We start from the raw sequence: 12,639 nt of genomic DNA, 5'->3' as shown, positions 1-12,639 counted from the left end.
TTTTTTTTCTTCCTGTGCCTTGTTTCCCCAATTTGATCCGTTATTCACAATTTTGACCTCGTCCTACTCTTGGAACTTCTTATATTTTATCTACAAATTTGAGCTTCTTGACAGGATGTTGATATCCGTCTCGTAATTGAAAATATGGTAAAGTTTTGCTGTAAATTTAGAGAATACGTTTTAAGAAAATCTTTGTTCAGTTCAAAAGTCATACTGAGACTTCTTCAGCTGACTAGGCATTCAAAGTCTTTTTCTTTTTCAAGAAACGAGGCACTCAAAGTTAATTGTGGCGGATACTGATACCATCAGACTCGTAAATTAAAGGAAGCATCTTCAGTGGGTAAGAGGTAAAGTTGGACCGACTACGATGTACTTGCTTTTATCTTTGTGTAGATATCAAAGGAAACTTTCTTATATTTTATTGAACTTACAGGTGACCAAAGTGGCGTCTTTGTCAGAGGATGTGAAATACTGGCTGGTTAGAAACATAAGAAGTGCAGATGTTGAAATGAAAGGTTTTCAATTCAATAGGGTTCTTCATACAAAGATCCTGCTAATGTCTTCCGCAGGCCGATGCTTATATAGAATTAGGCATATTTTTATCCCATTTGGGGTAGACAAGGGGTCCTTGAGCCACGGGAACCCTCCCCACCGGCTGAGAGTAAATATTCTTCCTATTATCTATCTTTCTCAGAATTTTGGCCTACATAACTTTTTCCTTCCTAGCCGTCCATTTCAATGGTGCAACTTGCATGAAACCCCGTCTTTTTGTCCTCAACTGCTAAGAGACAGGAGAGAAAGATTCCATTATGAACGAAGTGAGACTATTACGGTCGGGTAGAAGCACTAACTTTATGTCTATTGGCCCGTTGAGGAGGTTAACGACTACAATGAGTGAGTAGCCCCCCCTAGGAGGAGAAGCAGAGCTGCTTGGCATCCCTCGTGGTTGAATTCAAGAATTTGTGCTTTCATGCCTGATTGGAGCGATCAAAGAATACCCTGAATTTATTTTCTCTTTTTATTCTTGTAATTACCTTTGTAATCCAAATACCACAAGCGATATATCATTAGAAAAACTCCTTTAATGAGATCCATGATGTTGCTATTCTGTTAATCTTAAATATTGTCTTTATTCATGCTTTCATTTCTCATAATTTCACATGGTATAAGAGTGTATGGTTATTACTTGACCAATCACATTCAGGATTTGTTCATCTTTCTTTATTTGGATCTCTAATTTAATCACGGTCAACTCCTTTTATCCCTTCTTTCTTCGATTTTCAATTTTCTCAATTGTTATTGATTGAAAATAGAGAAAATGGATTGCAAATATCAATTCATTGAAAAAAGAAAAAGAAAATTGAAAGTTGAAAAGAAATACGAAGGATATTTACCACGACGACATTAGAGATCCGAATATAGAAAGATGAATAAGTTTTGAATGAGATCCGTCTAGTAATATCTTTTTTTTTTTAGGGGAAATAAATCTCATAAAAGAAACACAAGCTTACATCAATACAAGAGAGAAGAAAACTTATGAAAGTTAACCGAGAAGGACTAAAAGCTAAAATTGCCAAATTAAGGGATGAAAGCATTCGTCGCCAAATTATGGGCCACCAGATTGCAATTTCGCGGAGTAAACAAGATAGCAACGTGTTGATTAGAAAGCCTTCCATGTAGACATTCAATCTCGTCCATTAATCTCCAAGGTGCCTCAGCATCGACGGTGGTGAGCAGATCAACTAAAACCGTACTGTCTCCTAATATATATTCCATCACTCCCATTTCCTCAGCTAAATCGCAGCCTAACTGAAACCCTAATAATTCGCTATGTAAAGGAGACCGTGGTCTGAAGCAAGTACTCTTCGAACCTATGATAACTCCATTAAAATCACGAGCCACCGCTGCCGAAGCTCTATATTCGGTGTAAGATCCATCACAGTTGATCTTGATTTGACCAATTTGTGGTGGAATCCGGTTATCTGTAGCAAAGATATTAATAGAAGGAGGAGAGACGAGAAAAGGGGGTGCGAACCTCAGATTTGCACTGAACATCTGTTCGGTTTATCCGTCTAGTAATATCTGTGAGCTCTTATTCCATGTGACGTTACGAACAAATGCAAACAAGAAGAAAGACAATATATGAGACTAACAAAGTAGCAACCTTACTGGTCTAACTAAAGGAGTATTTACAATGATATATGGGAGCGTCTGAAAGCACTTGATGAAATTTCTATTCACGCCAGGTGCTTATTGGCGTTGGGTACGGCCTGGGACAGGCACCACGCGCCCGACACCCCACTTTGACTGTTCCTTTTTTTTCTTCTTCCTGTGTTCTTCCTTTCTTCTTCTTTGTTTCTTCTTCATGTCATCCTCTTCTCCTTCTTCTTCGTGTCTTCTACTTTTCCTTCGTATCACCACCATCATCATCACTTAAAAGGAGCCACCATGAAATCCTGAAGCATCAAACCAACATTAAACCAAGTATGAAACAATCAAATTTCACTATCATCTTCTTCTTCTCGTTCGAATCACCGCCATCTTCTTTATGGAGATCTAAAATAGAAAGCTCGAGAACAAGTAATTTCAAAACATCAAACCCTAAAACTAAATTATATCCATACCAGACATTGAACAATCAAATTAGATTAGAATTTGTCTTGAAGCAAAGTCAGGGTTAAATATGATAGTAACCTCAAAACAAACAAGATAGCAACTCAAACTGGCCAGTGCCAGCCTGAGGGGTTTAGAGTTTAGACTGGTCAGTTCGAGTGCTTTCTCTAGGTTTTGGGACTGGGCCAGTCCAAGACCTTTTGGACTGATCCGAGTCTGAACCTTCGATTAGGTTTTCAAACAGGTCGATCCGTGTAATTTTTTGCTGTCCCAACAGTGGTCAAAAGAGATTGTCCTTCGTCAATCTCCTCCCCGGGTGCTAACAACAATTTTCGGGTGCTTTTTAGCTGCTCCCATAATATATTAACTTTGATATTTTGGTTACAGACCTAAATCCAAGAACATGAGATAAAATAAAGCAGACCTTTGATCTGTCTTCTCTTAGGCAGTGGTGGGGAGGGTGCCCGTTGCTTGAGGAACCACGAGCACCCTCTTGTACTCCATACAGCCATAAGAAGCTTCCCAAACTAAGATTACCTCCCATAAGAAACTGGTCAGCAATTATCGGTCTGACAGGAAAAGCGTACGAAAAACATCATTTGCATCCAAATTGAGAAAAAAAAAGGATTGAGCCAAATCATCTTTATTATTATGGTTTTACATTACAGAAATCACAAAATTGGTTCCCATTTGTGCAGTTTCTTCATTACGAGTCTTCCCCTTAACTTAAGAGACGACATTTCATGAAACAGCATATATATCGTACTAAATGAATTTTCTAACTACGCGAATAAATGATAAAACTCTAGTTGAACAGAGCTTTAGCAGTCGAGCTCTGTTCAAAGATCAAACAAAACTAGCAAATAAACAAGTCTACCTCCAAACACAGTCAGTTGCGACTCAAATCATATTCAGCCTCATCTTCTGACCTTCTTTCAAGCCCCACCCCCTCTTCGTACAAGAAACAAATAATTGAACTGTAACATGATACAGGGGTGTTCAGAGGGCCATCGATCAATATCTACTTCCAGAGGAAAAGAGCTGCTAATTCTAAGGAACTGGAGGCATGTTTGTGTAAAGAAGAGTGTAGAATAGTTGAACATCAGGTAATGTCCGAATGATTTCAATAAATCTATTCCTGCTTGGCTCTTCAACAAGTAATGGACTCATCTGTGCTATCCTTGGCAAAAGCTTCGCCAATGGGATTCCAGACGACGAAGTAGAAGAAGATGCACTACCCTCTCCTGCATTGGAGGATTTCAATCCTATCTCTTCCATTAGAGCTTCCACCACTGACTCCAATGATATATCTACCACATTCCCGAACTCTTCGCTGTCAAGTTGCCATATAGGAAGATAAAAGTAAAGAAGAGTTGACAATTTCACCACAGAATATTAAAACTATTTTAACAGGTAACTTTGGTAAATAAATAAATAAATAAATACTCGACCCAAACGTCAAATTGTGTTATTTTTCTTCCTTGTCTTAGGAGTGCTAAACTAACTCAGTGAGTAGGAAATAAAGCTTCAACTTGGTATTTAACATCTTTATGTTTTAATGCAACAGATTTAATTCTGATAAAATATCAGGTTTATATTTTCTATAAAGAGACACCTTATTGTTTTTACTCAATTACTCTGCCTCTCTTTGAAAAGGAGCAATGTCAAACTTTTTCATGCTTTATTGTTTACGATCTTTTCTGCTGTGAAGGTACCGTGGGACAAGAAACCCCACCATAATTATGGAGGGTATGAGTGATCAAATGGTCAGCTCCTGCCTAATGACCTATAGCAAAACAATATCAATCATAAGGCGGGGGTAGTCTTTCACTCCCTTGAGTGAAGGTTATTTCGTTGACCCACGTTAAGCACGAGACTAAGAGCAGAACCATCATTTTTATGCTGGAGACTTCAACAATCAGCTTCACCGTTGTAGTAACTAGGAAATTGCAGCTGGGTTTAGTATTGTTGTAAGATTTTCTCATAGTACACCTAAAGTTCTACCTCTACTTCTCATAAGAAGCAGTTGCTTACGGCAATCAGCCTATTTCTTACTAAACTATTCGTAAGGAATACTCTTTTGAAACACATTATCCATAGAAATCCCAAATTCACCAAGTAACCAACTTAAACTTGGATGATTACAGGATGGGGGTCTTCAAGAATCTTGAGCCAGATAATATGTCGATCAACAAAAACAAAATCTTCGCAGAAATATACAGAGAACTGAAAGATAAAGGTTAAGTTACCCTGATAATACAACCCGTGCCTCGGCCATGAGTTGGTCAAGCTTGCTCATGTCAGGAATCAATGAGTCAGTAACATCTCCCGACTCGTTAGAGGTCGCAGTCGTTAGGCGCTTGTACGATATGGCATTTTCAGGAACCAAGTAGGTTACCCAGTGGTGAGGCCCACCCATGCTCATGAAAGTTTCCAGTATCTGCATAATAGTTTCACGTAGCACAGAAGCACTAAAATTCTCCTTCAGATGCTTTCTACAGTGCAAAATTAACAAAATATATGTAAATAAAGAGATTTGCAACGAAGCAATGATATTTCTACTACGACCCGCCTTACCAGTTATTCTGATAGTAGAAAAAGACATAATTGTTGCATTTGAAATAATACTTGAAAAGACAGCAAACACTGCAAACGAGGCTAGCACAATATAGTATCTAGCATTAGCTACAATTAGTCTATATTTGATTCAATGAGGTCTCACATACAACTAGGGCATACACATAGGCATCATTCGGATTGGTTAAAAGCGGACACAGAAATTTACAAGAAAATTCTAATTTTTAGCTTTGTTTGTTATTCCGATTAGAATTTTTATAACCATCTAACCATTACTCTGCGGTGTTCTTATGCCTGCTGCAAGATATTAGATTTACTGTGGAAATAACACAAATTCATGGAAAACCATTAAAAAGAGAGAAATTTTACTTCCAATATTATGGAACTTTTTGCTGAAAGAGTTAGCAAACAATAAGCCGCTCGTTTAGGCATCTTACTAGGCGCTCGTATATGCATCTTATCAGAAGCTCTAACATTCATATGTGAAATATTTGATTCATTACTGTAAAACTTAATTGCATGTAAATTAACCCAATAACGAACATTCAAATATTCATTTCTATATACGGCAAGTAGTTACTTTATTTTGTAACATAGAAATACGTGAAAGAATTTTTCTTCTACAATCCCTCTAGTTTTTATAATATTTTAAAGAGAAATCAATGTGTGCCGAAATGAATATTATTTTTCACTGAAATAATCAATTAATCACCAAGCGACATTGTGTGCTGTATTTCCTGTCATGGGAAACCGAAATTCGTTGAATGGCACTCAAGCATCCTAAGACCAGCAAACTTTAGAAACTTTTTACCCAGAAAATTTAGGTGTCATCCCGTAGGATCGTCTCAGGACTCAGATACCTCGAGGGAAAAGTATTTAACAATCCAACCATCACTTTGGAGACTAACCCTCAATAATTTGTGGGCGTCAAGAAACAACCAAATTGGAAGATAAGGTTCCACGAATTCATATTTTTCGGTGCATCCTTCAGAGTTCAGACCGCGAGGACAATAACTCTATGAAACATGAACCTATTCAATCTAAATCATCGGATGTTCACAACTTGGTGTAACCATTCCCAACAAGTCAACTTAAAAACATGATTTCTCGTTTAACTTTTTACACTACAAGTTTTAATGATCTTTAATTGTCAATGAACATTTGGCTTATTTAAGAGGAACCGCAGCACCAGATGGCTAGGCAGTGTCACAATTTTCGTACTTTCAGTGATGCTATTTTAACTATTGCACAATTAGAGCCAAAAAATTTGCACGCTTGCAGATAATGAATCAAGCAATCTTTCAACAAAGACATAACTACTAATGGATAACCGCAACCTTATTTTCATATGAAAGATGAAAAAAGCTAAACAATTTCTGTTGCGTACCAAACAACTGTATTAACAAGTAAACTTACCCCTTGAGAACTTTTGTAGCTCCTAACTCCAAGTTTGGAATCAATTGCATCATCCCATAATTTGCCAGATAATCTGCGGTTGCAAGAAATTCTTGTTGCTCATGCGTGTCAAATTGATCATCTTCTTCCTAAAACCATGAGCGGCCAAGCGCCTCTATTAGTGTCAAAAATAACATGCAATCTCCCTGGTAGTTCAAGGACAAAAACTAAGAAGTACTCAACCATCAGAGTTAACAATAGATGAAAATTAGCTAATTCAACTTTTCTAAAGGTCTGGGATGTAGAATTAGTGTAACACTCAACCAACTCCACCAAGCATAAAGAGAGAGAGAAAGAACGAAGAGTTGAAGATGATGAGACAAAAGCTTCATGGTTTTGTTAATGTTGAAGATGATTAAGATGATGATAAGATAAGATAAGATGAGGATGGAAGATGATGCAAATGAAAATGAGACTGAGAACTAGACAAAAAAGTGAAAAACAACCTTTAGCTTTTTTTTTAAGAAGATGATAATAGTGATGAAGGTAACAAAAAAGTGTGAGAAAAAAACAATAGAGAGGACAAGAGAAGAAATGGAACATATTAATACCTCTTTGAGTTGCCAATAATAACCTTTCTATATATAAGTGAATAAGTGATAAAACAACAAATTAGGTTTTGTCGGGCCTCCCTAATCTGACATGGGATGATTTACGAGGAGAGTTTCAGACAAGTGAACCGTTAGGACAGAAACTCTGATAGTTTTAGTGGAAATACCAACAACCTCATGAGAAGAATCAACTTGAGATCTGGAAACTGATCATATGGCTAGTAAACTGTTTCTTGTTTGCACAAGGGAAAATTGATCAGGACTAGGCCACAAATCTATTAGGCTTTAGCTCCCTATGCAAGCTTGCATGGATTTACAGAGAGCCCAAATCTCAGAAAAAAAGAGGATTTGGACAAGGAGCCCAAGCCTAAAGAGGTATGGCATCATGGCTCATCTTTCTGACGTAGACCAACACAAAAATTGGTCTTCCGATTGTTATATTTCAATGAGGTTATATTTCAATGACGAAGATGAACAATGAGGTCATATTTTTACATGATGCCACAGCAAGGACAGTACAAACCAAAGGTAGAACCTCTCAGGATGAAGTTATAGTCTATATAACTTCAGAATTATATTTAGAATTATGCTATTACAAATACTTAATGTAACTATTTTAAAAATGGCTACGTCTTTGTGGAGTGTGGACCCTCTTCAACCTTGATATGGTGACCTGGTTTAATGAATTAATACTCTCCTTAGTCCAACCCAATTATTTTAATATGAAACTGATGACATTTATAAACACCAGAAGTCTCCATTGGATATTATCTATCAAGGACATCATATTTGTATATCTTAATATGTGACTGAAAGAGATATATTATTATCTGAAAAGATTGTTTACAATCTGATGTCTGTCATAATCCAGCCTTTACTAAATAAAAATTTATAATCCATATATCAAGATAAGAACTAACTGTTCTATTATGTGTAGGGCAGACATAAGTATGACATGTAAAACAGCAGTTACCAGTAGAACCGAGCTCCCAATGCCACGTGCCGTGTCAATGTATAAATGCCTCCCCAGAATGTTGACTTGAACTCTTATATATAAGCTAAGCATCGTCATAGCCCATAATGACAACACCATTTTCACGAAACCTGGTAAATACGAAAGTAAGGCACCAAAGGTATTAAAAACAAACACAATTTGCCACTTCTTAAAAACATGTAGCTTTGTTGTCAGTTGTTCCTAACTCATTGCTTCACTACAACGCAGTTATTTCGACCCCAAAAAAAAAAACGCAGTTACATAAGAATAATATATTATAAGCTGGGGGATGTGCAACTTCTTACTCTGAACCTTAAGACTTTCCCACAGCTCAAGCTTCTCAAAAGAGGTAAGAGAGTTGGGCTGACCCTTTCCTTGCATTAATCTCTTCATCAAGTGTGAAAGGTCCAAATCTTCTGATATCCTATTCCGCAAATTGTTAATTGCATAAGGTAACGTCGTCGAATCAGCAATTCTTTGAATGTTCCAAAAATGATCTTGCAATCTATGAATAAAAAAAAGGGCATAGTGCATCCGTTAGAGATGAAGCAAGATGAATTGAAGTTTGAAAAAAAGAACTGAAAGTATCTTTCTAGCTTAACTGGGCTTTGATGAGTTCATTGGTTTCTCTTTCCACTCTGAGTTCTTTTTCTAAATCACACAGCCTCTGCTTATGAGCACCATAGAGCTTGTAGAGAAAATAACCACTCCCTAAAACTCCTGCTGACACAAAAGCCTTCCTCCTATGCCGTGTCCAAAAATCCCTACGTTAGGAATCATAACACGGGTTAAAAATACTTCATAGAATTAATCATAAAAGACAAATAAATGCAATATTTGCAACCAAACAGATAAGATATATTGAGAGATGAACTGACCTTAAAGAGAGCATCATGATGCTACAAAAACGAATACACACTATGAAAGGAGCCCTTACTCTTCAGACTTTAGTGCTCTCAGAAAGCGAAAGTAGACCATTAGAAAAAGGGGAAGTAGTAGTTTACAAATGAAAATCATAAAAGATAGTGCTTCAAAACTATAATGATGACAAAGAGGAGGGAAAACTATCTTGTGTAGGTTTTTGTTTTGAGGGTTTTATGTACCAGAAACATATCCAAGTTCAGCTACGATTTCATTATTTATATTGCTAGAACTTGTGACGTAGACCCTAAGCTCCTACCATTTTTCGAATGGTCAAGAAAAGGATCCTGTAAACTTTTGTTCATAAATTTATTCTATTAGGGTAGACGAGGAGGTACATTTCTTTTCGTGTGCATATAACGCAAACTGTTTCGCATTCTCGTCTCCCATTACCTTCTTTTGTTTATTTTCTAAATCATTCACGTTGTAGTTTTAAATAAGAAAATTGAGATACGTGTAAGATGAATGATTCAAAAGCGTTAGTATTCATGAAAGAAAATTGCTTCAGGTTACAGTTGCAACTACTACAAGTCTTCCAAAATCCAAATAAAAGTATAATTTCCAATAACTTCGAGGGGGTAGTGGATTAGGATATAGGAGAGTCCACTAGTGTCCAAGACATTCAATTCAGGAGATTTGAATGTCCTAATATGTACAAGGAACTCAATCAAAGACAAAATATCTGTTGAAATTGGTGGACAGGCCAATTTCATGACATAAAGGTAAAGAGAGAAATAGCTCGGAAATATGGATAACATTCATGGAAACGATAAGAATAGTGGTAACAACAACAGTAACAATAAAATAATAACATAATATTAATAAATTATTCGGATAAATATAATAATGTATTATTGTATTGTTGTATTATAATATTTTATAATTATAATCGTAGTATAGTATAGTATTGCATAATTTTTTTTTGAAATTTTGTAGTATAGTATAATAACATATTATAATACGAAAAGAGGGTGTAACCGGGCCCACCAAGCACTGACAGTTATGTTAAGCATGTTACGCGAGCTTGTCCGATATCGCTCAGCTCACCCATTACATTGTAAATTTTGACTGCTTGACAGAATTCCCCAACTTAGAACTAGAATCTATTTGAGCACGGTTGTGTGTTTTACTAATGTTTGGTACAATCGAAAAACAATTTGTCTTTAAACTATTAAGTTTGAAGTGACGGTATTATGAGGACACTAAACCTTGTACATCAGTTTGAGGATAACAGCAAAGAACTTAAAAAATCCAAAACTCTTAAAATATAAACATTAATTACAGAGGCAACCTGAAAAACTCCAATACTCAAAAAAGTCCTTAACAAACAAGAAACATACGTAAATCAATTAAATTTTTAAGAACTACATATATGAGTTCATCTCAGAACTCAACATATTCAATACTAATGATGAAACACGTGTTTTTTTCAAAATTTGAAGTAATATCAATAAAAATTTGTGGTATAATACAATGGAGGACTACAGACTGGTGCAAAGACTTGTTACATCATTAACTCCTCCCAATTAGAATTAAAATCATAATATGATTTGTTCTCATCCCAACCAATATGTCTGCTCCAGTGATATAGAACATCAAGAATGTCCTCTACCTCTAGGTTGCTGTTCGTTCTAGAATCCTTAATAGTTCTTTCATCCTATCTTTCCAAATAGCTCAAATTATGGCAGAAGGGATAAGGATCCAAACTTCTCTTAGATTAAATGACATAAAGTCTACTCCATGCTCCAAAGTCTGAGCTATAGATTTCTAGGAACTATTTCGAACTAAGTGTGTGACGGGTGCCAAATAAGTGATTCAGGTTTACCCTCATGGATTACCATAATGGATGTCAAATAAGTGCTTCAGTTTACTGTAATTGATGAAATGAAAGTGATTCATGTTTACCTTAGAAACTACGATCAGAAGTTCTACCCTAACGGATTATCCTAACGATGAGTGAAGATTACCCTAATGGATACAATACCGTAGAATATACCCAAATATACTATCTAACAATCGATATACCCAATTCTTCGGTTTCCATCACTGGTTGGCATTTTATTTGTGTTGGTATGGTTGGCCTAAGATGTAGATGGAACTTTAGTCCCCATTGAGGAGAGAGGAAGAGAAGTAGAGAGATAAATTGAGAAGAAAGGGAGACAGAGTTTCACTACTAAGTGAGGTTGGAGAAATGTGTGTGTGTGTGTAAGAGAGGTGAGAGTGCATTTCGTCAAAATTGAATACGATGGAGTGATTTCGGCTCAAGTTGGAGCCTACAACTTTCACTAAACCCAATTCAGAAATGAACTAAAATTCATTAAACAGAACTGTGATAGTCAATTATGAACCATAAACCTATGACATAACAAAAATTGTTCAAATTCACTAAGACCAAATTCTGGTTCACACCTACCCTCAAGCAAAAATGTTTCAGAAATTAACCCTATTAACAGTATACTATAACAGACATAAGATGAAGACTAGAAAACCCTATTTTCAAATGAACCTTACACCATGAATGCCCAAGTAAACACTATAACATACGTAAGGAAACATTTACTTAGAGATGGTTCAGTTTTATAGTAGACAAATGTCAAAGTGAGAAACCTAATTCAGATGAACCTGGAGCATAACCCAATTACCCAAACAAAAACGATGGGGGTGATGAGAGAAAGAGATCCTCACCCCCGAAATAGTAGACTGAAACCCTAACTTTGAAACCCCAAGTACAGGACTATGTAGAAAGAGGTATGAGAGAGCGAGAGTACCTGAAGAGAACGGTGCAATCACAAACTTCAATCGAGAGATAGGGGGGGATGAGAGAGTTTCAGTCGGTCGAGTAAACGGAGAAGAACAATTGAGAGAGAGAGAGAGAGAGAGAGAGAGAGACGGTTATTTTAGGGGTTGTTAGTTGCTACTTTACCTCGGGAGTCGAGAGTGGTAATTTTTTTTTAGTTAATTCCTATATGACCCCCTACTTTGTGACCAGCTTCCTTTATGGCCCCCTTTTTTTCGTAAATTCAAAGTAGGGGGCCATATAGGAATTAACTCATTTTTTTTTCTTTTGAAACAACAAACTTCATTTCGCTCGTGCATTATCATTTTGTATATGAACCACGAGTCTTCCCCAAATACCACGAGTCTTTCCCTCCTCCCCGGAAATATCTCTTAAATTTCTTGCGACATTAACACAATTTGCTTCGCTGTTAAACGATTCGTGTCGATGTTAAGTTTAACCAAGGACTCCATGAGTGAAACCCACTGCAGTTGGGGAGAGTTCAAACTATAACTTGTGGAAGAGCCTTGAACCTGGTCATGTGGTGTGTTCGCCAAATCCATTTTGATTGTGTATATTATTTTGATTGAAGTTGAAAGAAGTGGAGCTAAAGTGTATTTCATTTCTTTTTTTCCCGACTTTTTCGTAACACTAAACAACTTTTGTTAAACAACTGCTATTATCATAAAGATTCAAGTAGTCCACAAGTACCTCCCGAATTGGTATTTGATATTGGGCATGAGTAATCTGAA

General features: G+C 36.5%; 1 protein-coding gene across 1 annotated transcript; it reads right to left on the bottom strand.

The window, feature by feature from the left end:
- Positions 1–3,240: 3,240 nt before the first annotated feature.
- PEX3 (peroxin 3) lies at positions 3,241–12,085 on the bottom strand. Its single transcript, XM_086653038.1, has 8 exons — positions 11,880–12,085; positions 9,069–9,135; positions 8,793–8,954; positions 8,496–8,695; positions 8,170–8,300; positions 6,607–6,734; positions 4,863–5,108; positions 3,241–3,946 (listed from the first exon to the last, which is right to left on the bottom strand). The coding sequence occupies exons 2-8, from the start codon at positions 9,083–9,085 to the stop codon at positions 3,664–3,666; spliced, it is 1,167 nt and encodes a 388-aa protein (XP_086509164.1). The 5' UTR covers positions 9,086–9,135; positions 11,880–12,085; the 3' UTR covers positions 3,241–3,663.
- Positions 12,086–12,639: the final 554 nt, after the last annotated feature.

Source organism: Eschscholzia californica, unplaced genomic scaffold (assembly GCF_041429995.1).
Source record: "Eschscholzia californica isolate CP2 unplaced genomic scaffold, dmEscCali1.0.p SCAF_1, whole genome shotgun sequence".
In the NCBI taxonomy this organism is placed as follows: domain Eukaryota; kingdom Viridiplantae; phylum Streptophyta; class Magnoliopsida; order Ranunculales; family Papaveraceae; genus Eschscholzia; species Eschscholzia californica.
Note: the sequence above shows the minus strand (reverse complement) of the source record. Positions and strands in the feature narration are given on the sequence as shown.

What these genes read in the sequence shown, in the direction of transcription:
- PEX3 (XM_086653038.1), bottom strand. An exon ending in TTGGGAGCTCGGTTCTACTG is followed by an intron (nt 6,735 to 8,169) that starts GTAACTGCTGTT and finishes TCATGGTTTTAG; the next exon opens with GAAGAAGATGATCAATTTGA. An exon ending in GCACGGGTTGTATTATCAGG is followed by an intron (nt 3,947 to 4,862) that starts GTAACTTAACCT and finishes GCAACTTGACAG; the next exon opens with CGAAGAGTTCGGGAATGTGG.